Source organism: Elgaria multicarinata, chromosome 2 (genome assembly GCF_023053635.1).
Source record: "Elgaria multicarinata webbii isolate HBS135686 ecotype San Diego chromosome 2, rElgMul1.1.pri, whole genome shotgun sequence".
Taxonomy (NCBI): Eukaryota; Metazoa; Chordata; class Lepidosauria; order Squamata; family Anguidae; genus Elgaria; species Elgaria multicarinata.
Genome location: NC_086172.1, coordinates 141,797,485 through 141,824,321, shown reverse-complemented (window position 1 = coordinate 141,824,321; position 26,837 = coordinate 141,797,485). Strand labels below are relative to the sequence as shown.

General features: G+C 37.4%; 1 protein-coding gene across 2 annotated transcripts in view; it reads right to left on the bottom strand.

The window, feature by feature from the left end:
• Window positions 1-26,837, bottom strand: part of NPAS3 (neuronal PAS domain protein 3) — an 839,000-nt gene that overhangs the window by 559,032 nt on the left and 253,131 nt on the right. For both annotated transcript variants that reach the window (XM_063117798.1, XM_063117799.1), the window contains exons 4-5: window positions 6,297-6,541; window positions 6,137-6,187 (exon numbers count right to left, since the gene is read on the bottom strand). In XM_063117798.1, the coding sequence (XP_062973868.1) occupies window positions 6,137-6,187; window positions 6,297-6,541 (296 nt within the window). The remainder of the gene's footprint in view (window positions 1-6,136; window positions 6,188-6,296; window positions 6,542-26,837) is intronic.

Here is a 26,837-nt window from a genome sequence, read left to right as displayed (position 1 = left end):
CCTCTCTACTGCAATACAATTAGAGATTAGCTTCCATTTCAGGAGCAATTCAACTAAAAACAAAAGACTAATAGAAGATCAATTTGGAACAAAACCCAAGCCCAAATGTATAAATAATAGGTTGAATGCAGTTCTGCTCTTCTGTTCATGGAAGGGCTTTTGATCCAGGCAGCACCTCCACCAGTGTGAGCAGAAGGCAGGTGATTTTGCCAGTTTACCCTGCCCCTCCGAAAATCTGCTCCAGATGGTTGGAGGATCCTCCAGAACTGCACTGAAGGTGATGCAGGGGAATCGGTGAAAAATGCCTCCTCTCTCTCTTAGTGGAACCCTTAGATCAAAGACTCTTCTGTGAATGGAAGAATTCCTTCTGTTTACAGAAGGGAACCTTGTATACAACCCTATATTTAAAATAAGCATTTAAAAACTATCAAGCAGCAACAATATTGGCTCTTTTAACTCTTCTCATCAGGAAGTTAATTCCCTCATTAGGATAAATCCACTTGTGAATCATTTTATTACCTTGTAAAGCAGTATGGTACTCCTGTGGTTGCTTAAATGAAACCTACATCATTAACCCATGAAAATATGAGGCACATTACACTTCAATGTACTGTATATTATTAGTTCAAAGTTATTTGAAACACAACAATAAAGAAAATAAAATTATGTTGTAGACTTAAATGTGTGCAAACATCCTGGATCAACATGGTCATGGTCCGGTTTGTACAATCACCGGAATCCATTAGTAAAGATTTTACTAGAAGGTACTATTTCAGGAGGAGCTCATGTTTGCACATTTATCTTTCCCCCTTTCCCCCACAGTGGCCAACTGGATGCTTACAGGAAAATCTACAAACTGGACATGAGGGCAAAGCCCTCTCCTGCTGCTTTTCCCCAGCAAGTGATATTGACTGGCTAAACCCCGGGTGCTAGCATTCTAGTCCACAAAATTGAAAATTCCAGCCACAATTGGGTACTCACAGAGTCCATCTGGCCCTCTGTTGTAACAGGCTATGCTCCCCAAAACCACTAGGCCCTGATGTCCAATGACATTACTAGTCCAAACCAGGCTTTCTACTCCTGCAGAAGACTGCATTCACTAAACTGGACTCTTCCTGATCCCTGTCTGATTCTCCTGGGAAGTTGGAGAGGATTTCCCTTCAGTATAGGCTGTGTCACATACTAAGTGCTCTAAAGTCTGTTATATGCCATGCTACTGAAATGTGTTATAACTCAGAGGCCTCTGGGGAGACTTGTACCTGTGACATCCAGAAATCTGTGGTAGAATTTGCTGACAACCATCCCACCCACCCTCACTGCCAAAACTTCCATGACATTTGTCCAGGCTTTCCAAATCCATTGCTAAGTTTCAGAATTATCCAGAATTTGGCAACATACGTAGAAAAAAATGTTAGATCAAGATCTGCTCACAATTCTCGGGTCATGGCAGAACTGGGATGTGTATGTGTGTGTGTACTCACATTCCATGTAAGCTTTTGAATATAGGTGATTGTGAGAATGGTAATAACAGATCTTCCAACAGTTGTGTTGATTATAACAGTTTGCTCTAAGCATGTGCTCGTCAAAATATTTTCTTTAAATTGGATCTCTACTTCCTATACATTGAATGAATATCCTATTATTCCATATTTCGTTTGGATTTTCTTTGACATGAACTCTACCTGATCATATAATTAAAATTCAGATCTTGAAAATGTAATACTTGAAGTCAACTACTGAAAAATGTTTGTATTATTGAATTCAGTGGTTTCTATTCCCCAAGTAACAATGACATGATGTAAGGGGCAGGGGAAAACCCAAAGTTTGCAATACTAGAAAAATTATCCAGTTTTAGAAATGACATATCAGTGGCTACTTCTTTTTAGATTAATAAAGATATAATAGTTTCTAGATATCCCCCAAACAAATATAGCTATGAATAGAGAAGTTCTTAAACCAACAGTCAGGACAATGAGATTTTGTTAAAGGTTACAATAAGGAATGCATGGTCATTTTTTTTTTAAATGTATATTTGATCTGTAACAATACAGATATTTCTAAAATAATGCTGAAAACTATCTCTTGCTTTGTAATTGTTTAACATATCATTTCCATGAAGTAATTGACTTGGGAAATATTACACAGTGTCACCTGAACGTTCTTTCTGCAAGGACAACATGGAATAATCCATACAAAACATGCATAAGAAAACAAATTCATCAGCCTTTATAGACAGGACAGAGTAAAGGATCTTTTTGGAACTCTAAATTAAAATGATTAAATTGCTGCATCCAGGACAAATGTAAAACTAAGCTTCGATATGGAATTATTCACATGAACAGGCCATCTCATTTTTACAAACAGCCATAGTTTATAAAGTGTAAGTATTCCTCATACATTTTCCAAATACTTTTAGGAAACTGTTCGGGGTGGCACAATATATAGAGCTTCTAGTGGTTTTATTGCAGGATTAGAAGCCATGTTTGTTATCTTTCTGAAGGCTATTTATGTAAAATTATTTCTCCATACAAAGGAGAAAAGAGCATATCATACTAAATGAGAATTAAATTCATTTGATATAATTTCAAAAATGTTTCACCAGAATATTCAACACTTTTATACACAAAGAAAACTAGTAAACTAAGGAAGCACATACACATTGATGAGCTGGTTCCACATGTAGCTGATTCACACATAGAATGACATGCCATTTGCCAGTATAATGTAGTAGAATGTGTTTTGTTATTTCAAAGAACCTTTTGTAAATTGTCTTCAGAAACCGTTAACACTGATATTTCAATGTCATTAACACTGATGGAACTATACTTTTCAACTGGAAATCCCACACTGATTTAAAGGCAACAGAAGTATAAGATGCTTATATGAAATCACAGAAATGGAATGGATTAGAACATTATCATAACAACACCCACACCCAAGCACTTTAAAGCAGTACAATCTATCTACAACTCAGCCCACACAATTTAGTATTGTATGCTGTTGTATTGTTTTGAGTTTACTGTGGTTTAGACTCCTTTCCTGAAAATGCTGGTTCAGGCAAGAATACATTTTCTGCAGTGGAGAGATGTAAAGAATTCATTCTGTTTCTCTGCAATCTCCTTATCTGCCTTTAGCACACCATTAACTTCCCTGTCATACAACAGTCCAACTGCCTCCATAGCTACTGTAGTTTCTTGCTTTTGATTTATTTATTTTAAAAATAAATTTATTCTTTTTAAAAATAAATTTCAGGAGCACCATACCCCTCAAATTATTTTCCTTTCTTTTTTGCATCCCTTATTGACTGCATTCATTTCTTTTGTGCTCTTCATTGTCTTTATTTGCACAAGACTTCCCTTGACTCTGTTAGTTAACCATGCTGGTATCTTTTTGTACTTGGTGGTAACTTTCCTGATCTGTGATAAACATTTTACCAGAGTTTCTATTACTGTGATTTTGAATGACCTCAAGCATTCTGGAGAGACTTTACTTTCTTTCCTTTCCTTTTCAACTTCCTTCTATTAATCTTTTTATTTCTGAGATGTCTCCTATTCTCAAGGCAAATGTGACCGTGTTGGACTTCCTTGGCAATTTCCTACTACATATTCATTAAAGATGACAGTGTTGTCATCACAATTTCCAGATAATTCAACCACAGATCAGATGCTGTAGCTACTTAGGATACTGTCCAGCATCATTTCCCCTGGTCAGTTCCATAATGAACTGTTCTAGCTTATAGTCATTTTAGGATATCTAAATTTTTTATCTCTCGTTGTGTTCCAGACAGGCATTTCCCAGTTTATGTTAGTTTGTTTGATGTTATGTGCAACAACAACACCCATATGCCACTCCCTGTCCTTCCTATAGAGATAAGCATATTCTACTGGTTCTGTCCATTACACCAGATTTCTGTTATGCCCACTTCATCTATGTTCTCCTTCTAAACCCAACACAGAAATGTGCCCCTCTTGAAACCCATTATATACTTTCTTTACCCTTTCAACTTCAATAAAGATTATTCTAGCTTTCTCCTGAATATAAACCACCCAGGGAGCTTCGGCTATTGGGCGGTATAAAAATGCAATAAATAATAATAATAATAATAATAACAACAACAACAACAACAACAACAACAACAACTACTACTTTGACATCTGAAATGTGGCAGCAATTACTGTGTCCTAGTCTCATATTCACACTAGTATATAGAACATGAAATCAATTGATATATACAATACATATCAACTGCATACTCATGTAAATTATATGCTCTCGAGATTACCAGTAAAACTATTTCTTTTTCCAGTATAAAATTAAAGCATTTTCCTTTTATAAAAATGCTGTAGTTGCACTTGCATTAAACTATGGTACAGTGCTACGTGAACAAGTCTTTGGCTCCTGCACTTCCATTTCTCATCTTGCAGAGCCACGAAGAGATCAGAATAATTTCTAACTGCGACAAACGGTGTTAAGTTTTAACTGTGCTTTGTCCAAACAAGCCAAATTCAAACCGCAGGTTATAACCCTGGCTTATTAAGATAAGTCATAGTTAAAACTGATTGCAATTCTTGGTTCAGATGCAAAAACAAACTACAATTAGTAGAAAAAGGAAAGCAATCTTTTCCTTGCTTTCAATCTCTTCCTTCATTTTTTTTTTTCAGGAGAAAATAGGTTTATCATGATAACTGAATGGGATCATTCTGTACATGCAAAGTTACCTCTGTAGTCAGAAATAGCCTTTACTCTAAGGACAGCTATGAAGTACTGATATACATCATCAGAAATAAATTTACACCCTTATTAATTATGTAAAAATGGCCATTTCTCACAGATTTTTAAGAGGTCGCTTTCTCTTCTCGCTAAGGAAGGTTACACTTATTCACCTAAGTGTTTCTATTTTTAAAAACACACAGAAAAACTCTTAAGGTAATAATCCTATTCACATTTACTTAGTCAAAGATATGCTTAAAAATGAAAATAAACCTACAAAGCCCCTTTTCACACCCACTGCACTGTAAGAAACGAGCTCATTTTAAGTTTAAAATGCTACTTATGATGTAGGATTACAGGTGTCAAGTCAGAAAAAAGAAACTTGATTTGAACCAATACATTTAAGTAAAATGATGAAAAGTTCCTATATGAGCTACAGATCTGAGAGGAGCCTTCAACACATTTAATATATGTTTCTTCCGGATCTGTTCCACAATGTAAGCTTTTTGTTTGGTTATAGTAAAGCAGTTGTAAGCAGTTGAACATTTTAAGTTCATAAAAATTATAAAACACAATGAAACATATATAATAGTTTAATATCTGAATTGTAATGTTTCGCTTCCACTACCTCAACTTGAGTGACATAATGTATACATAGAAATGTTTTGTACGCATTTTTTTGTTGCTTTATAATGCCTGGACTAAATCCAATGGTACACACGCTGACTTCCACTCACACGACAGGAATGTCCCTTCCTGTCCTCCCTGCCATACATCCCAAAACTCTGCTCTGGAGGGTCCCCAAACCGTCTGGAGCAGATTTGGGGGCAGGGACACAGGAGGCTGCAAAGGAGGTCCATTCCGTTGTCAGAAGCACACTGCCGGAAAAAATCCCCTAGTTTGAGTAAACTGGCAATTTATGCTCAATTAAATTATTTAATTCTTTTAATTTCAAGCAAATTTGTGAGAAATTACTTTCACATCTGGTGAACTACAAAACTAGAAACAGAACAAACTCATAGTAATTCATAATTAACTTCAGAATTCAACAAGTTGTCAGACTGTTCCTCTTCTCAATAAGGAAGGTTATAATTCTTCACCCAGAAGAGTATTTTCTATTGCACGCACAGAAAGACTCTAAGGCAACAGCCCTATGCACTCTTAGTTAGAAGAAATCCTCTTTGAACACAGTGGGGCTTGCTTTAAAATTAACATGCATAGGGATTGCACTTCACAGCTACAGTCCAATACAGAATTAAGCATGCTTAAGCTCGTTGACTTCAGTGGGTTTAAAGGTACTAAACCCTGTGCTGAATTGTGGCCGAACTCGTGTAAAAATACATACGTAATCTCATTTTCTCACTACAATAGTTGTACTGAGATTTTTTTTAAATAAAATATAAAGAGAATAAGAGGTTTATTTCACCTTCACATGGTGTCTTTCTCATGCAGACCTCAGATTTCCACATTTGTATCCCTTTAAAGGATTTGATATGCAGGGAAAAAAGAAAGGATGGTAAACATTTCAATTTAGAGATCAATACTGGCTGCCATATTCCATACACCATGACCATCCAACCCCATACCTTTTACTGATGTGTTGGGTGGTGGTCCTTCCATTCGCAAGTTCCATGGAGGATCCCCCTGATTAGCAAAGTCCCTCATCTTCAAATAGCTAATTGTTAATCGGATGATGGATGCCTTATCAAGCTGGCTGGTAATAGCTGCAGGAAGTGGCAACAATTTGGCCAACTCGTAGAACTCAAAATTTTCCTTCCCTCGGCGAGAACGAGCAGCATCCCGGGACTTTTCCTTTCTCAAGGCTTGTAAACTGAAACAAGAACAACAGAGCAGGACATTCATCAGTATTATGATCTCTCTCTTTCTTATTCCTGGTTTCTATGCAATCACTCTATAAATATTTTCCAAATATAGACATGCATTTCATGCACATATATGCTTAAGGGAAACTTTGCATGGTATTCTTTTCTTTAAACTCTATTGATATATTATTTCTAGAGATAACCAATAAGTGCAGTAACCTGTCATAAATAAAAGAGGTCTTAAAAACTCAGCTGTAGTTGCTTTGTCCAAATGTGAAACAATAAAGCAGAGAATATGGCACCATAAAAGGGCAGATGGGAATTATTCCAGTAGCAAGCAACTTTCTGTTCAGCATAAAGCATGTAATGTTATCCATTCATTATTATCAGTTATCATTTAATTTATGCTATAGCTGTAGAAATGGCTTCACAGTCCTTAGTCCCCCAAACTTGTAGTGTGGATTTGCATATTCAACCTTATGTGCCATAATCAGGTTAGACGTTCTATGACAAATAGATGGTGCTTATCAACCCCTCCACAACCCAACCCCATATGTACCCATGTGTCATGCCACATTTTCTCCCATACTTATCTGAGAGCTCTAAGTCATTGCTAGAGCACATGCTTTGCATGCATCTGGCCTCAGGTTCAGTTCCTGACATTTCCAGGAAGGGATGGGAAAGCGGCTTTGTCAAACACTGGACAGCCACTGCAAACAATACCAAGCTAGATGGTACAATGACGTGATGCAGTATAAGGCAGTTTCCTATGTTCCTATCATAATGGGTTGGATCCAAAGCTCTCCCTTCTTCTAGTTGAAGTAGTCTTCCTCTGAGAGAAAGACTCCTTCCATTGAGGAAGATAAGTGTCGGATCCAATGCAGTATTTTATTTAGAAATGAACTAATCATACTTCAAAGTATTTTCTCTCTCATCCTCTAATACTCTATAATTCTTGCATTATCTAACCCACCCACAATTTCCATTACTGCAATCCTGCTAGACAACCTCACCGATCCACAATACACACAACACCTTTCATGTCATGTCCAGTGTTCTTCATTATGAGTGTACGTTATAGGTATATGCTTTTGTTTTATTGCTTCATAAACTGATTGCTATGTGTAATAGAAGCCTTAAAAATATGCAGGACAAAATGTGAAGCTCATTATTTTTACTCCCCACAGGATATAGTTAAAAACCATGCTTTAAAATTCAAATATAGGTCATAACCCATGTATCAGTGAGGGGACTGACATGGGCCCAATGGAGTCTTCTCTGGTCCTTTCCCCTTCTTACCAACATGTTCACTACTGCATTACTTATGAAGAGATACCAATATATGCCAACTGTATATACACTGAACAGTTGCTCTCCCCCATGGGGCTCTGGCCAATAAACTACTCTTGCCCAGAGCCAGGGGGGAGATGGCTCAATTGATCCCACTGAGAGTGGGTATGTGGGTGGACTATGCTGTCATTTTCTATGGCACATTGTTATTTTCTTTGTTAAAATACATAAGCTATTGATGTCTTATTTGGGTGCTGCACTTTTCTTACACAGAGCACTAATAAACACACCAGTTTTATTCTTCCAGAAAGTCATAGGTTTTGTTAAAAATATAGCAGATACATGCTTAATTATAAAATATTGTTTTTGTATTCATATGTTATATAATGCTGCTAACATTCCCTTATATATAATTTAATTAACATTTTAGCACTATTCCTTCCATTCTGAGAAAATTCAAAAATTCCTTCAGTTATTCATGAAATGTGAAGTGTCACCTGCCATATTATACACATCTAACCAAAAGTCTTTTGAAGTGACAGCACTGTACTTGTAATAAATAGTGATTGGTTTGGAGGGCTATAACCATAAAATAAGGCCCTAGGGGCTGAAAGGTTGTTGAGACTATGATATAATGGCATAAGCCAGTGGGAATGACACAGCTTGTACATTAATCTAGTGCCCATTTGCATTAGCTGGTATTAAAAAGCAGAAAAAGCTACACGCTGTCTGACATGGTAGCAGCCAGTCCCATTTTCCTCTCCACCCCCATGTCGTCTAACTTTGACGCAAGATAATTGCAAGAGCAGTCACCATAGTGCTGTTTTTTTTTGGGTTTTTTTTTTTTTTTTTTTTTTTTGCAGTGCTAATGATGGCTGCCTGTCTTGGATCCTTTCCAAACCTTGTCTTTTGTCAGGAGGAGTTTGTAAGGGCAGAAGTGTGCCAAAGGCAGTTTAGGTGAAGACAGAGATCAGGAAAGTGGTGCGTGGTTAAGAGCCATCTCCCGATTCATTATTTACAAGGCTGCTGTAATTGTATTTTTATCATTAACATTCACAATAAATATATATATTGTGCTAGTCCATTATACATTATTTTCAATACTGGGCAGTATCCAATGCTGCTGAAGTGCCAGTGGGATTGATCACTAGCACGATGGGATTTAGCACTTTGGATAGGAATAAGAAACAAACAGAAGAACTCATTTCTGGAACACGGAAATTCAGCAGACCTCACATAAGGAAGTTCCGCTGACCTGTCCCAATCCATAAATGAGCAGTTCCTCTCATTTGGGAGCTTGCTTTGCTAAGCGCTAAATTCATGTTGGTCAAGTAGTGGGTCTTGCTCGCACAACGGAATCGGTGGGAGTGCAATGTCCCTGTTGAATACTACCCATATATTCATACTGTATCAATTAGTTTGTATAGAGAGAATCTGAACCCCATGAAAGAATATACATAATGAGTCAATGACAAAGAACACTCTATTTGTGACTCTTTCCCCATTACGTTACATTTCATCATTTTTATTTAGGAGGTATAATTGTCACTGAAATTGATCCTACCACTATAGTATCTGAATTTCCACAATGGTAATATCAGGTCTGAAAAGGGATAGCCATCCAGGAGAAATAAACCAAGAAATGCACCAATGGCCAATGGCCTCCAATTGATTTTGGAATTCAATATAAGCTTCTCCTGTTGACTTTCAAAGTTTGTCATGATTTAGCTCCTTCTTCCCTTTCTTCTCTTATTTTATATTATAACCCAGTCCAAAAACCCCGCCCAAACATAGCTCATCAAATAATATGTTTCTTATCTGCCCTAGGGTTTCAACTTCTCATGCTTGTCTCCCTCTGCCTGGAATTCCAGAGCATTTACAGACCATGAGTTCAATCAAAGTTTTTAAAGCTCAACTGAAAACCGTTCTTTTCTCCAAGGCTTTTGGAATTTCAGTCTGACATGTTTTTTTTAATGTTGATTAGCTTGATTTTCTCCTGTGCCTATCTGTTTGATTGTGATTTTATCAGAACGTACACCTCTGTGGCAGGGAGTTGCTCTTTTACTATTTTACCTTGTATAGCACCATGTGCATTGATGGCACTATATAAATAAATAATGTTAGAAGAAAATTACAGGACTATTGTCACTACTGGACTCTTCTCATTTTTGCTATAACATACTGACACTGCTACTCTTCTACTCTCCAAGGAAAGAGATTTCAAAATCCCTTAGGTCAGTGTCTGAACTCAACATTTCAGAAACAGTTAAAACAATATTTCTGCTTAATAAAAGTGATTTTAAAAAACCTCAGAAAAAGAACCTCTCCACTGAAAAGAAGCAAGGTTAAAAGCCTTTCATAATTCTCCTTTAAAGAAGCAACAACTAAGATCTGAGGAGAAGCCAACCTGGCAGATTTTTATAGATTTTTATCTACTTGTTTGCTTAGGAGAATCTAGCACTGCACAGTTCTACTATTTATCAATTAATCTGGAATGCAGACTCAAAGAAAGAAGGCCGACCTGTATTAAAAATTCCACTATTAAAAATTCATCAAAGACTTCGTCATTTTAACTCACGAACCTTTGAACACCTGCATACTTGTCAGATCTTTGGTCATAGTTAACATTGGAATCTATAGTTGTTACAGAATCTACACCACTTCTGACATGAACTGCATGAGAATATTTGAGGGTTAAACTTTTTTTTAAAAAAAAACCAATATAAAATACAGTACAGCTACACTGCTCTGCCAAACTTCTATGTTTAAATTACTTATTGGACAAACTTCAAACTTGATCAAATTAGGCCTTTTACATCAATAAATTCTTTAGGGGGGTAATTACTGATTCCTCATACCATAAATATCCATTTTCTCACAAGAAAAAATGTAAACGGATCTGTAAACAAAATTATTATTTGTTATTATCTAGAGTGGCACAGACCACAGAATGAAGTTCTTTAATCCTGGCCAAGAAAAGGTAGCGGTTTCAGAAGCTTTCCTTTAATGTGTGAAGAAAGCTGCCTAGTATATGCTGGAAGTTAAAGCTGGAACCTTCAAGTTCAAGGTAAGAACTCTGTTGCTTAACTAATGCACTGCTCATAGCTGTCATCATTAATTTATGTTAGCCTCTGTAAACATCAAGAGTATAATAGGCCAATTTCACAACTAAATATAGATGCACATTTTGCCCTTATATAAATGGCAGATTGCTGCTGTAGATCATCACTGCAGCAACACGTCAGTAAAGATGCACTGTTTGATGGTCTGATGCTCACACAATATATAAAACCAGTTGTAATGGTTGTTTGGAAGCAAAGTGTAACACAGCAGCAAAATTTCATTTGTTCCACAAACTCAGGATATATTAAGCTTGGCTGACAAAGACTGTTTGATGTGCTAAATCAGTTTGACCTTCATTTTTTTTGCTTTATATTTCCCATTTAACACATTAAATGGCCTTTTTTTAAGCTCCCTGCAAGAAAATACAGAACTCGATGCCTTAGATTTATGAAGAAAAAATAAAATGCATATGTATGTGTATATATATATACATACACAGAGCAATGATATCTAGCAAATATTTAAATATTACAATCATTATACTCTTATATTTTATATGAGCTGAGAATGTTTTTATTTGAGGTATTTTTGGATGAAAAGTGGCATGGCAGATTTTAGCAATAATAGTCTGTGTTTGTAAACAATCTCTTTACACTGATGTACTCTTGATCCAACCATAAATTAAATAAATTGCTACAGTTGATGTTATAACCAATAACGAAACTATTTATCTAAGATCCAAATGATACAAGTATTCCTCCTCTCTCTTAACCATTCATTTGGCATCCTAAAAGTACTAGAGAAAGAGCAGTTTTACCTTGTAAAAACTACCTAGTAAACACATCACATTTAACTCAGAGCAACTTGTATATTTCACACCTAAAATTTCTATTTATAAAATCAGCTAATCACTTCTCAATTGAACTTCTCAGAACAAAAAGTTATCAATTAAAGTGGTGGAAACTCCTGCAAATTATAATTTAAGAATGAAGTAATTGCTTTCATCAGGGCAGAAAAGCCCGCCAGAACAGAAATGTCACTTTAGATTAGTGTTCTCACTCCTGAAGCAATGGATGACACAGCTGATATAAGACTAAATGCCAAGACCAATCAATTGCTTTTGTGGCTCTGTTCTGAGCTGCTGTAAAAGGGGCCATTTTCTAGGATCTACTCTTCATTATAGTAAATGCTATCTCCTTGGTAACATAATTCCATTTCTCATAAATTCTGTCTGAGAGCATTGTCCTAACAATAGATGTTTGTGGAAAAGAATGCTGTTGGTTTAATGCAAAGAATTAAGTGTGAACGGCTGTCAAAGTACTACAGTTTATTTGTTCTTAAACATAAATTGACATCTTCTCCATTAAAAATACTCATGTGGAAATGAGCATTATGAACAAGTGTAATATATTGTATTTGAAGGTGTTGTATAACTGATTTAGAGTTTAGACTTCTTTTTTATATGCACTTGCTTTGTCTCTGTTGGGCACCCTGGTCTTTAACAGAGATTTGTCAGTGTAAAAATAGAGTCGATAAACACTCCACTTACTTTCGCAGCAGTATAGTTTACAAATGTGAAATTACTGAAGAAAACACAGTCTCATTATAATATGACATGCTATTTGTTAGCAACCTCATCTATGTATAAAAGCTTCCTTTGAACTGAGCTCTGGCTGAAAAATATCTGTACTTCAATTTGTATTGTTCATCTTCCTAAAATACCAAGAATCTGAGTTATGGGCTCCAATTAAAAAGATATCCAAGAAGCTAATTTGGTGGAACAGCAGCAATTTCCTATGTAACTCTTTTCATGACTGAAGTTTACAAACAAATTGCAGGTTCCAATTCTGAGTAAGAATAAAAAGTACTTTGTTACTAAAAGTACAGTTTGGGTTTTTTTTCTTTTACTGAAGGACAGGAACATCATTGCAAGCCGCAGCATGGTTACTACCCAAACCATCTGTCCTTGTAAGGCTCCATTCAGACAATGTATGGAATTATCTCCTCATGTTTCTGCCCCAATCAGGTAGTGATTCTCCATGCCAATGGCAGTAGTGCCAAGAGATCTGGGTTGGAGCTCTGGCAGATCTATGTGGGAAGCCATAGGATTCCCACTCCATAGAAAATGCTTTCAGAAGCAACTACATAACTCCTGTAAAATATGAAACCAGCTTTGTCTCTACTATATTTGCATATTTTTTCCAGGCCTACTCTGATAGTTTTGTACTATAACTCCCATTATGGCCAAAGGTCAGAAATCATGGCAACTGTAGTGCAGAACATTTGGAGGGAACCAAGTTGTCTATCTGTGCCCAACTATGTTTGAGCTAAATTTCCCACAGTTGTTCATGTTCCAGAATGCTTATTCCATGAATACAGGTTTCAGATGTGTATAGAGACACATCTCCTGAACAACTATGGTAGCAATGCCCACCTTGAGGGTCATCATCATCTATTCTACTGAGTCAATTTCATATTTACATTTATCATTTTTACTTGCTTAAGTTCAGAAGGCTCAGATATTAAAATGTGAATATTATTATATTATGAAATAAGTCATCACTAAAACTCAGTGTCCATCTCAAGACAAAACAGTGGCCTCTCCAGTAACTATCAGCTATTTCTTCTAAGGGCCCATAAGAACATAAGAAGTGCCCTGATGCTGGATCAGACCGAGGGTCCATCTAGTCCAGCACTCTGTTCACACAGTGGCCAACCAGCCATCGGCCAGGGATGAACAAGCAGGACATGGTGCAACAGCACCCTCCCACCCATGTTCCCCAGCAACTGGTGCACACAAGCTTACTGCCTCAAATACTGGAGATAGCAAATGTGAAGTAAATAAATAAATCTTCACTCTGTAGCATTCTAAAAATGCATAATTCGACTTTAAAATATTTATTTATTTATTTATTTATTTAAGGATTTTTATGCCGCCATTCAGCCAAAAAAGGCTCTCACGGCGGCTTACAAAAGTATTTCTTGACAGTCCCTGCCCATAGGCTTACAATCTAAAAGACATGACACAAAAGGAGAGGGGATTGGGAGGGAGGAGGAGGAGGGGGAAAAGGAAAGCAAATTCAGGCACTACAATCTTAGTTGCAAAGTTCAGCAGTTACAGTTGACAGCAGGAGGGAGGAGGCTCTCAGCTGGAGCTGGACCCAGGCACGGTGGAGAGGGGCCTGGCTGCTGCTTCCTTTCTCACTGGTGGCCTCTGCAGAGACAATTGGTAGCAGGAGGGAGGGGGCTCTCAGCTGGAGCTGGACCCAGGCACGGTGGAGAGGTGCCTGGCTGCTGCTTCCTCCCTCACTGGTGGCCTCTGCAGTGTCAGTTGGTAGCAGGAGGGAGGGGGCTCTCAGCTGGAGCTGGACCCAGGCACGGTGGAGAGATGCCTGGCTGCTGCTTCCTCCCTCACTGGTGGCCTCTCCAGAGACAATTGGTAGCAGGAGGGAGGGGGCTCTCAGCTGGAGCTGGACCCAGGCATGGTGGAGAGGTGCCTGGCTGCTGCTTCCTCCCTCACTGGTGGCCTCTGCAGAGACAGTTGACAGCAGGAGTTCAAAATATTGAACTCTCTTTATACTGCTCTCTCTGCACTGTCAAAAGATGTCGCAAATCTGTGGAAGAGACTCTATTTTGTTGTAAATCAAAATGTTTTAAATGTTTATCAACCAATGGGATTGTACCTTCTCTTAGAAAACCACTGAAGTGTAAATAGAAGTGTTGATTAAAATCCATGAAGAGTCATTGGTGATTTAAATCATCCTGATTTAAATCAATCCACCATGCCTCCGACCCCTTAGGGCTGACTTTGATTAGTAACCATTCCCTCTTTGTTGAAATGTTAAGAAAAAAACCCCTGAAATACAGAAAAATAAGGCAGAACAGAATAAAAACAAGTTACTGAACATTGGATTTTTGTGAAATGATATGTGTAACAGAAGGGAGATATTATATTAGAATTTCAAGCACTATAAAACTGAAAACCTTTATTCTGCTTCCCATAAGCTGTTGACAACAAAATTCTATGCATGTCAAACTCATAAACAAGTCAATTTATTTCAATGAAACTTACTTTCAGGTAAGTGTTATCGAATTGCAGCCTAAAAAGTTGTTAAAAGACTAGAAAGTTACTGTTCAAAACCATTAGCAGAACCCTATGTGTCTTTTCTAATTGTAAAGCAGATAGTTGTATATTCATTGTATACATTAATTAATTAATTATTAATAATAGTAATAATACTATTATGATTAATAATCACACATCACACCAGGATCTGCTTAGGATTTTGAGATCTATCCAACATCATATGAACTCAGTTCCTCTCACGAAATGGGATTTCCTCTAGTTGTTTTGCCACCTGCAGCACCCTCTCCCACCCAAATCTGCTCTGGAGAGTTCTCCAAGCCTCTAGGGCCACCAGTGTTTAGCCTGGAGAAGAGAAGATTGAGGGGAGACATGATAGCATTCTTCAAATACTTGAAAGGTTGACACACAGAGGAGGACCAAGATCTCTTCTCGATTCTCCCAGAGTGCAGGACATGGAATAATGGGCTCAAAAGTTACAGGAAGCCAGATTCCGGCTGGACATCAGGAAATACTTCCTGACTGTTAGAGCAGTACGACAATGGAATCAGTTACCTAGGGAGGTCATGGGCTCTCCCACAATAGAGGCATTCAAGAGGCAGCTGGATAACCATCTATCAGGGATGCTTTAAGGTGGATTCCTGCATTGAGCAGGGGGTTGGACTCGATGGCCTTATAGCCCCTTCCAACTCTACTATTCTATGATTCTATGACAGTTATTCATACTTTGGTAACCTCTCGATTGGATTACTGCAATTGGGTTATCTTGAAGATGGTTCATAAACTTCAGTTAGTTCAAAATAGAGCTGCTAGGTTACTAACTTGGAGTGGTCGATATGATCATGTGATGCCAATGCTTCATCAGCTGCAGTAGATTCCAGTCGGTTTCCAAGCCCAAATCAAAAAGTTGGTGTTAAATTTAAAAGCCGTAATCGGCTTGGGACCAGAGTATCTAAAGGAAGATCTCCTCCCACAGATACTCAGGTCAACTTTGGGTGCCATTACCTAAAGTTAGACACGTGGCTACAAGTGAGAAGACCTTCTCAACGGTGGCATCCCACTTATGGAATAAATGCCTGTTATCTTTTTCACACCAGATAAAGACCTTTCATTTCTCCCAGGCAATTTAGTGACCTAGTTCTATATTTTTATGGCTCTTCTGTCAATTCCTGTGCTGTTTATTGTTTTGCATTATATCCTTTTCAAGGTTTTGCATTTTATTCTTTTAAATATTTTTATTGTATTTTATATCTTTAATGGTTGTATGGCACTGTAGTTGCTTAACTGTTATAATTTGCCAAGAAAACATTAGTTATTGGGTGGATTAGAAATGTAATAAATAAATGAAGTACAATATAACATCAAAAGAAATGAAAAAGTTATCCAATAATAAAAATGCCACTATAGACCTATACACAAACTTTAAATTCAACACTTTAAAAAATGCCAATGCAGTTCATAAATACAAAATACATAAATATTTAAATATTTTGCCAGAAACTAATGTAATCCAAACGTTTCCTGAATGCTCTGGGGTATTTGGTGATGAATAGAGATGGCAAAGCCCTTTCAGTTTGGAATGGCAAAATGAAAAGAGGTATCGAAATGCTCTCTCCTGAGTGGCCTGACTGTTGCTGTGGAGATTCCAGGGTATTCCAGGGAGCTGTGGGTGATGAAACAGTTTGGACCACAACATAGACCACATGGAGTAGAAATCTAGTTGCAAAGTTGACATCACATAGGACACTACCATCTGAAGAGCAAACGAAAATGGTTATATTATACTAAATTGCCCTGACAAACGATCTGTGCGGGGTTGAAAAGGGGTTGGAACTTTCTCTCATTGAATAAAACATCATTTTAGTCTACCCCTTTGCTTTTGGCTTTTTGGCATTCCTCATGGGGTTCCATTTTTGTTGGCTTTGCACCACAGGTAGAGCACCCGTGGCAAAGTTTGGTTGCGAAGCTGACTGAACACAAGTAATAGCATATAATTGTGCATACTGCTTGGCGATCAGGGCACTCAAAAGGGATTATTTCTCTGCCTTTATCATATCCTCAAGTAGTCAATGGAGCTTTTTAAGGTGGTCCTGGGGCTGTTAAGATTGACTTCATTGGAAACCCACTGTAATTCTTTTGCTAGGCATTTTAACGACAACATCACTTGTCTTCGCAGCAGTTTTGATGCCATATTTTCTATGGTTGCAGCTGAAATGTCAAATGCTGCACCTAGCCAGGTATTATGGGATCAATTTTTGTGATCAGAGAATATGGGCAAGCCATTTCCACTTACACACTGAACCACATGCTCTCCCGATCCTTGTCCTTTTTGACTGATTAAAGTTTGCTGAGTGGGTCCTGAGTGTGGGGAATACATCCCTGTGGGAGAGGGTGAAGCCTGCTGCCTTGAAAGAGGAAATGGTGTGACCACTCCTTAATGACTATACCCTGCAACCTCCTATATTGTTTTGTATCTTGCTTAGAAATTTATTTTTTAATGTAAGCAATTCATAAATGTATTGTAAGAGATTCATAAATAACAGAAAATATTATAATAGATATATCAAACGAACAACAAGCCTTCTGTTGATTCCTTCTGGAACAGATTTTGGGGGCATCTCCCTTGTTGATGGCAGCCTCCCATCAACAGGGACACTAGCTGGATTCCACCCTTAGGTTCCAACTTTAATCTTTGTTAAAGGAATATATATTTAGTTTGCCAGCAGCTCTCTTAAATAAAATAAACTACTAAGGGGATTTATGTAGTCAGAAAATACTGATGTCAGAGGTAAGTAAGCATCTTTTCATCTTCCTCAACAGTTAGTGTGATATATTTGTCACCATCTGTAGTTCTTGTATTTCTGAGTGCTTTCTGAAGCTTATGTGCTGATGTATTCTACCACAGAAACTACATTATCAAATTGAAACTGGGATTGTATGATCACAACCAATAATAATATTTTAATTCCATCCCTAGATTCACACCGCATATTGAAAATACACCCTATCAGATAAAGATTCAAATCTAGTTAACGTTCATTGTGAAGCTAATAGTACTTAAAAATACTAGTTGTATTACTTTGCCTATGTTTCAGCATCAGGATTAGGGCAGAAAAAAGAAAGGGTAAATGAAGAGACCATCAAAAAGAACGATTATACCTGATGTGCTCCACAAAGACAGATGAAATATGAGCTTCAGTATTCAAAATAGAAATGATACAATCTTATGTCTGGTTAACTTACAGGAAATGGTTCCAGAGACAATTTTACACTAACTACAGTGATTTGAGCAATTTTTAAAAATAATACCAGTCAATTTCTCTCCATTATACTCCGCTGGCAGAAAATAAAACATTTTTCTTTGAAATGATTGCCTTTGGTTTTGTTAAATCATGCAGTCTGACAACATGTGGTCACCATTTTCACATGATCTTTCTGCTTCTCTGGAGAAAAATGAATTTGCAGTCTGATCCCTGATATAAATATGTAATATAGCTCCAGTTAAGGCTATTTCGATTACTTCAAGAAAGAAAGAATTGCTGTACTGTATTATGAAGAAGTCAAATTCAAAAGGATAATACTCAAAAGTCTTAATGTATACAATATAGGTGTTTATATTAGAATAGAACTAATGCTGGTAACAGTTCCTGGCAATGGCAAATATGTGTATCTTTAACAAGTAAAGAACCTCATTCAATAGTTGTACCGATTCCGGTACTTTCTATAAACGTTACTGGAGTGCTGGGAGAGTCTTAGAAACTTAAATACATTGCAGCTACTGAACAAATAAAGATGACCTTCCTTATGGCACAATCATATGCACATTTAGATAGAAAAAAGTCCTATACCTCCAGCATTCTCATCTAATATGGCTGGCTGCGGCATGCTGGGAGTTGTAGGACTTTTTTTGTCTAAAAATGCATAGGATTGTCTAAAAATGCATAGAACTCCCAAGTAGAAATTTATGTAATTTTATAAATGTGTACTCAATATAGTCACCCAAATAATGTAGCTTGAAAAAGAGTTACAAACTTAATATTTTTAAGACATTTAAGCAATTTCTTAAAAAATAGCATTCAAATGCTATCTTTATATTGTACAACATTTTAGTGTGCTGTGCCATATTCCTTATCTTCTGTGTTTCAACTCTGTCTTACTCTTAGAAGTGAAAAGTTGCACAAAACTGCAGATCTGTGCCTGATAAGAGTGAATGAGTTTGAAATTCACAGCAATGCTGACAGGACTGACAGCTGTGACTTAAGCATGTCTTGTGTTAGTATTCCATTTATTCCCACTTAAGGCACACTAAATGGAGTGAATGATGGCTCTTGAGGGCAAAAATGAGGGAAATTTCACCAGGCATTCTTCTATGTAAGAACTGCACACCAGGCTATTTCAAAAATATCCCTGAAGTCTTAAGAGGAATTCGCATTGCAGCATTAAAATTTCCCTAAACACTTCACCAAGAATTTGTATCCTTTCTACTTTTATATACTTTTAATCAATCCTGGCAGAGGAGACAGACAAAATCTGACTGAGGAACTCCTTATGCAATATGCAGGACACATTCACAGACATCCCAGTTTGTCTGTCTGCCTTAAAGAAGGTAGCCTTCTCCACCTTCTCAAAGGCAGACAGACAGACAAATTGGGATGTTCAGGAAACCTAGAACCTTAGATAGTCTATATATGTATTTTAAACCTTTTCTCTTATCAATTTCTGGAGTCCCCTTTCCTTTTAAGGTGTTTATATCAACATCAACACCCCCAAAACTACTCAATATGGTGGGATGCAATGAGGTTTTGCCTATTACAGAAGGAGCTGTCCACCAATAAAGGAACGAAAGGCCTGTTCACTACCTAATGATGGCTTTCTATGCATGAGCCTATGAGAGTTTAGGCATAATGCTATTCTTGTCCAAGTGTTGCCTTTTTTCTTACTTCATTTTAGATCAAATTTTAACTATATTGGAAGTGTTCACTTAAAATGGACTACTTCAAGTATATGACTAACAAAATACATGTGATAGAAATACCAATTGAATTTTTTTTTTGGAATAAAATGTTCATACCCGAGTAATATAAAAAAGCAGAAGTAAACTTTAAGGTAACAATTGTTTTTTTTACACAGTCCTTATTTGAAAGCCGGATATTTTCCAAACGTTAAAAGCCTTGTGTAAATCAGTTCTATTTACATTAAAACTTCAAAATAGCAACAAAGTTTCTATGGCCATCTGCTACTCTCATCAAGACTCTCTAGTGAGAACAATGAGGATTTTAGTAGTTTTACAGTGGCAATGACAGAAATAATTCTAAAAATATTTTTTATTCAGGTCTTCAGTGCCAAATTTTGAACTTGGATCTACAATCTATATGTTAAGATTCCTGGGACATCAAAACAGCACATATTTTTGTAGTCCATATCAGTCTCTAAGTTTAAATACAAGTAGTAGATGCAAATGTTATAGTAACTTAAGTGGAATTTGGAAAACATGTTACAGTATGGAGAGTTATCACTCAGAGTTCCAGCCAGCTAGCCATGACCTTTGCCAGGATATTCCATTTCTCCTTCCTACTCCATTTTTCTATTTCCTGCTCTTCAACAGTTAGCCAGCATTCCTCAGCTATTGAGCATGATCAGTGTCATTGGCTGTTTGGGATTCCCCCTTACAGTCCCTCAAAAGTGTTTTGTTTGTTTTTCAACTTATTGTTTAAACCCTACGCCTGATGATACCTCCCTCTTGTCTGTGGATGGTGGTGTATGAGCTACATAAGGATCCACATTTAGAGTTCATAGGCTGAGAATGACCACTGCTGACATCATATTGAATTTCCCTGCCATAGATTTCCTTCTTGATCTTGCATGAGCTACTTAATTCATATATTTACTCTGATTACTAAATATGCAGTCTAGGCTGAAACTAGGCAACAATGAAATGCACCCACACACTTTTGTAACTATTTGTTATATGGGGAGCATTCCACAAAACATTGGCTTCCTTATGCATAATGGGCAAAACCGAATGTCACATGAGCAGACTTTCATTTGGGCAATGGGACTTTCCCCTCCTCCCCACTCTTCATCTGCTCCAGAGGGTCTCCCACTTCTATACTAAATGCCACTTCTTGAGGAATTGTTTTATTAATTTATTTATTTATTACATTTAAATATTTCCGGGCGGTTTACAAAAGTTAAAACAATAAACATTAAAAAATATATACAAAAATTTAAAAGCATAAAAACAGCAATATCCATTTAAAACAGCTATTGTTGGTGATAGTATCTATGTTTTTGCCATCCCCTTCCTGCCCCGCCCCCAAACTTGAAATTAAGGTGAAACCACAGTAGCCACGGTGCAACTTTCAACCAGTGTTATTTTGGCAATGATGAGTAAGCCTTCACCTGAAATGGAAGAAAGTGGGAAAACAGATATTTCATTTCCTGCCATTACACACATTCTACTTCAGAGCAACCAAAACGATGACTTCTGCAAACCTGCAGTCACTATTGCCACTGCATCTTACAGAAGCAGCATTGGCAGAAGCACAGCTAAGTTCCACCACCTCGTGCCTCACCTAATTAGAGAATTGCTTAGCACCTGGGTGGTGGCAGGAGCACATCCTACAGTATGCATGCACACACCCTACTTTCTGCTTCTGAAAACGTTCCTTAAACCACTGTCTCCCTATAGACCACCAGCTATCAACCACTAGCTGTCTTCTTCCCCAACTTGTCAACTGCTGTGGGAGTCTTCTCTTAACTCCAGTCATGCATTCCACTGGAGTTTTCCTTCAACTTTTCTTGACATCAAAATATGGCTGGAAACCAGCCATATTTTCTTTATCTTTCCCAGCAATCACAGTTCAATTTCACATGCCACTTCCCTTAATTTGTACTCTCCAGGTTGTTTTCTGACATATCCACTTCAATTCAGTGATGTCACCTTTATAACAGCTATTTGCCATAGTGAATAGAACTTGATAGTTTGTGGACTGCTTGTTCCAACATCTAGTATGTCCAGTTTAATTTCACACACTGAAGCAGTCAGTGGAACCCCAGAAGGTGACTTAACAGTGTGTTGTGTGTAAACAAAACACGGGAATTCAATATACTTATTTTTCTCTTAAATGCTACTCTTGTTTATACAATAAAGTAAAGCAGACACATTACGACACATACTTCTGAACTGACATTGCATTTCGATACATGTAGGTGCATTTTATATATACAATATAAAAATCCTTATCTATCTTTCCTGAAAGGCTCCTACTCATTAGGGCACAAGATACATGAAAATTACTTGTGACAGCAGAAAAGAGCTATCTTGAAGCTTAGCATTCCATAATCAGGGAGAATATAAATGTCTAATTTGAACAGAAAAGCCTAAAATGCAAACGCTAGGTTTGGGTTTAAAATTTGTTTTGGTTCCTACTCATCACTTTGCTCAAATCAATCATCTCCTTTGCCAGCATTCTGAATTACTTTCTGATTGCAACCATCTTGACATAGACCCAGGCAATTCTCAACAGAGCTTCAGTTCACATTGTGTTTTTTAATCCACTAGTAGCTTAGAATAAAGAGATGAAAGTCCATCTCCAAATTACTTCAGATCTCTAGAGTGGCGTTAGCACCCACAACAGGAAACTTAACCTAGGAAATTTCCTTCTCCAACTAAGAATATTTCAATTCCATTATTAGCTCTTTAAGTTTGAACTCTGTTCAGTTTATCTATTGCTTAAACCTGGGAAATATAATCTTATGGAACATCTTAAATAATTTAGTTCTCATAAGAGCGTAGTTTACTGATTGGGCAACTGGTATTTAATGATTTTTTTTGTTTGCTTTTTAGGAAACGTGAGCCAGTACAAATATTACAAATGACAAGAAAAGCAGCAATCACTTCTGGATCTTCCAGCAGTCACTTGAGCTCAATGGCAGGTACAACGTGCAGTCCAAGTTCACATAGTAGTGAAAAGGATGGAGAGCAGAAATGCTTATTTGTAAAAACAGAATGCTCAGTGGCCCAGTTTAGACCTCTAGAACAAACCACAGTTTGGTCATTAGGAAAACACTGTGAACTCAATTGCTACTACCAAATCTCTCCATCACCTCTGTGTTTGCAGTAATGATAGTTTGCTGATCTCCAAATCAATCAAACTATGATTACCGCTAACCATACTTCGCCTCCAAACAAGAACCAGGAGTGGAGATCACCTTCAAACTGTGGTTTCTGATTCTAGTTTGTAAACAATCAATGGTTGGAGATAAAAATGATAGCATTCTCTTCAGCCCAATCTGCTTTCTCAACTGCTCAGAAAAAAACCTCATCTAATTTCTAAGAGTTCTTTCTCAGGTCAAAATGCACACAGTATGGACACTGATCATGCAGCACTAATGTGCATCAACTTATTGTTCCCTGGAACTATAGTTTGGCTTTAACTGCCCTACACCTACCCTATAGAACTAGTAATAGTTGAAAGCCACTTGGAAAATTCAATGATTCCTCTTCCAAAAAGAAATCACCCCAGGAACAAGAAAGGTTTTTAAATTGGAATAGGGCACAGCAATGATATAAAAGGTATAAAAACAATCAAGAGAAAATGCCCAAATAGAAAAATAGTAAATACTGGCTAATCAATTTGATAGTTCATATCAATCAGCTAGACTTTTATCAAGAATAAATCATACGTACAAAGCATCTGATGCTAGATCCCTGATGTATTGAACACTGACCTCACATGCTCAGAATTTCATTTAACTTCCCAAACTGAACAACCTAGCCTCATTGAGAAAACACAGCTGTTACGCTTACGGTGGGCTGTTTTTCCCTGACTTCTCCCAGAGTAGCTCCAAAGGTATGAATTAACCTCTGGATACCCACTAATTGGCAGAACCTTTCAAATTTTCAAAGAAAGCTTCAGTCCCCGCCTCTTTGGCTTCTCTTCCAGCTCCAACTCCCCAGTCCAGGTACTTTATTTATTACATTTATTTATTTATTACATTTATATGCCACCCCATAGCCGAAGCTCTCTGGGTGGTTTACAAAGATTAAAACAGTGAACATTAAAAACAAATATACTTGCCAAGTCTAGAGGAAAAAATCCATCTGGAAGGACACGAACAAGACAAATTCAGAGCCACACTCCTCCTCCCAGGTAAAAGGGCTAGTCCCCAGCAGGAGCCAGGGACGACATGCAAAGTAGACTGTAGAATGACATTTATTGAACTATTTCAACAACAGGTAGACAGCTTTCAGCCGAAAGCGTAATGCAGTAAGGCATTAGTTCAGAAGGTAAGAAAGTAACAAAGAATACAAGGATAGGCAGCAAAAAGTTTTCTGACAATTACCACCCTCCAACACATAACACAGGCGGGATTGGAACTATTCCAGGGGAAGTCAGGGAAAAAGAGCTCACAGTAAGCGTAACAGCTGTTTTCTCAAAGAAGCTAGGTTGTTCAGTTTGGGAAGTTTAAAGGTTCTCCCAATTAGAGGGGACCAGAGGCTAACCCATACCATTGGAGCTTGTTGGGAGAAGTCAAGGGAAATGGTGTTTCATTTAAGACGAGCATTATGAGCTGGACAAATTTACATACCAAAGGTATATGGCAAACCAGGTGAGTACAAATTTTGATTACCAGTTAACAGTAATGGTAATTTTCCTAACCTGGACATCAAGCAAACTCTGGTTAACTGTGAACCTGACAGTGGAGGAGAGAATCACCTTGCATCATAAGTGGAAAAAGGATATGAACCCTCAACACATCCCCTACAGCCAAACAATGGTTTAGCCATGATGTCTGAACTTTGCCTATCTGCACATTTGCTTAAAGAAGTAGTTAATACAAAAGAAAATAGTCTCTCAAGGATCCTTCCTAATGCACTAGTCAGCAATCTGAGAAAGACTTTCTCAGAAATATATTATGCTTCCTGTTCTGTCTGTCATATATTAGAGCTGTCAACTGATTAAAAATGATTAATCATCTACCTTTAAATGAATAAATTGATTAAATGTAAATAAATTTGTAAATTACTCAACATCCACATAGAATCTATGTGAATGTTTTAGTAATTTGCAAATTTATTTATGTAATAGATTTTTAGCTACCAAAGGAAGAGAAAAATAGTGGGGGTTTTGAGTAAAATATGATTTATTAGTTATTAGAAAGAAAAGCCATCTTCAATATTTTATCTTTCATTCCCACCAGAACAACAGTAGACCCAAAAAACATACAAGTGTCAACTCACAGTCCCTTTGATTAAATTTGACCGCATCAATTAATCAAATAAAGGTTTAGTTGCTTAATCTACCAATTAAAGATGGGAACCCTATCAACTATTGTAATTCATAACACAACGAAGAGATATAAATAATTTTTATCTAATCTGTTTAATGCTTTTTATGGTTTTAAATTTTGTATTTGAGTTTTTGATGTTCAATGTTTTAATCTTTGTAAACTGATCAGAGAGATTCCGGTATGGGGCGCTATATAAATGTAAGAAAGATAAAATACGAACATGTGGTAGACATATTGATTTAAATGTACCTTATGGCTACCAAGTAGTAAATAGGATTCTGATATTTGAATCTGGTCTGACATCAGGTGGAGATTGGTCATCCAACCTTCAGCATAACAAATATTATATGTATTTTACAGAATTATTGCAGCAACATACATAAGGAATTTGCACATAGCTTGCCAGAATGAGCTTCTTAATTAAGTGTGATGCTAAAAGAGCATCATCATTTGAGGAATGCACAGCCTGACAGAACCTTCAGAGGAAAAGAGGGGTAGTAGTCTCAGGGCAACTCAAACACAATATTGTGTGAGATGAACTTTACTGCTAAAAGGCTTTTCTGGGAGAGTTTTGCTACATACAAGTTACTTCACATTGGGAGTGTGGGGGTAATCAGTGGACATGTTTAGTGTTGAGAAGTTTCATACAAATTTGTGTGAGTGAGCTTTCCCTTCTTCTCCCCCCCTCCCCCCCAAGCCCTCCCAAATCTGCTCTAGAGTGTCCCATAACAATCCATAGCAGATTTGGGATGGGGATGGGGGCTGTAGGAGAGAGGGAAATCCCTTCCACAAGCAGTATCTGTTCTACTGGCAGATGTACACAGCTGGTATAACCCTATTTTCACATACATCAGACTGCAGCAATTATCATGGGGTTTTTGATTTGTTGCTTCATTTGTACTTCGGGGCTTGATTCAGTTGTTTCAGTTCCCTCTAATATTCAGATCATTCTTCATTTGTCTTTAAGTTAACACAAAAATATAACATGATGGCCTCATAAAAGCCTCACATTGCATGTAAAATAATTACTAAAATGCCTCAGAAAATAATGTAAGTTACCAACTTGTGTCACTCATCATTCTTATTTTGTTTTCAGCAAAAGCCTACACATACAACTGCAAAAATTATTTTTAGATTTTCATTACTGAATAAAAATTCTGGACACAATTCAGCAAAGGTCATGTACCATTCTCCCCTGGCAGAAAGCTCCACTAGTGTAGATGTCCCACCAGATGTGTTCTGCCGATAGTGGTGGTGAACTAGCTATGTTGGGGACGGCATGCATCTGCCAGATCCAAAGCCCCCCAATTTCTCCAACACACTCAGGGAATTGAGACTAAGGCCTCATCTACACCTATAGCCCTTTCACAAGGGAGGAGGGGTGGTTGCGAGTTGCCCCGCTTCCAAGATCGTCGCTCATGGGGCATACACAAAGGAAGTTTCCTGCAAGTAAAGGAGAGCCATTGCGGGAGCAAGTGTGTCCCCTGATGGCGCTTCCACATGTGGATCGGGAGAAGTGGGTGGGGATACACAGATGATGCAGTTACAGGGATATACAGTATCGGGAGGGA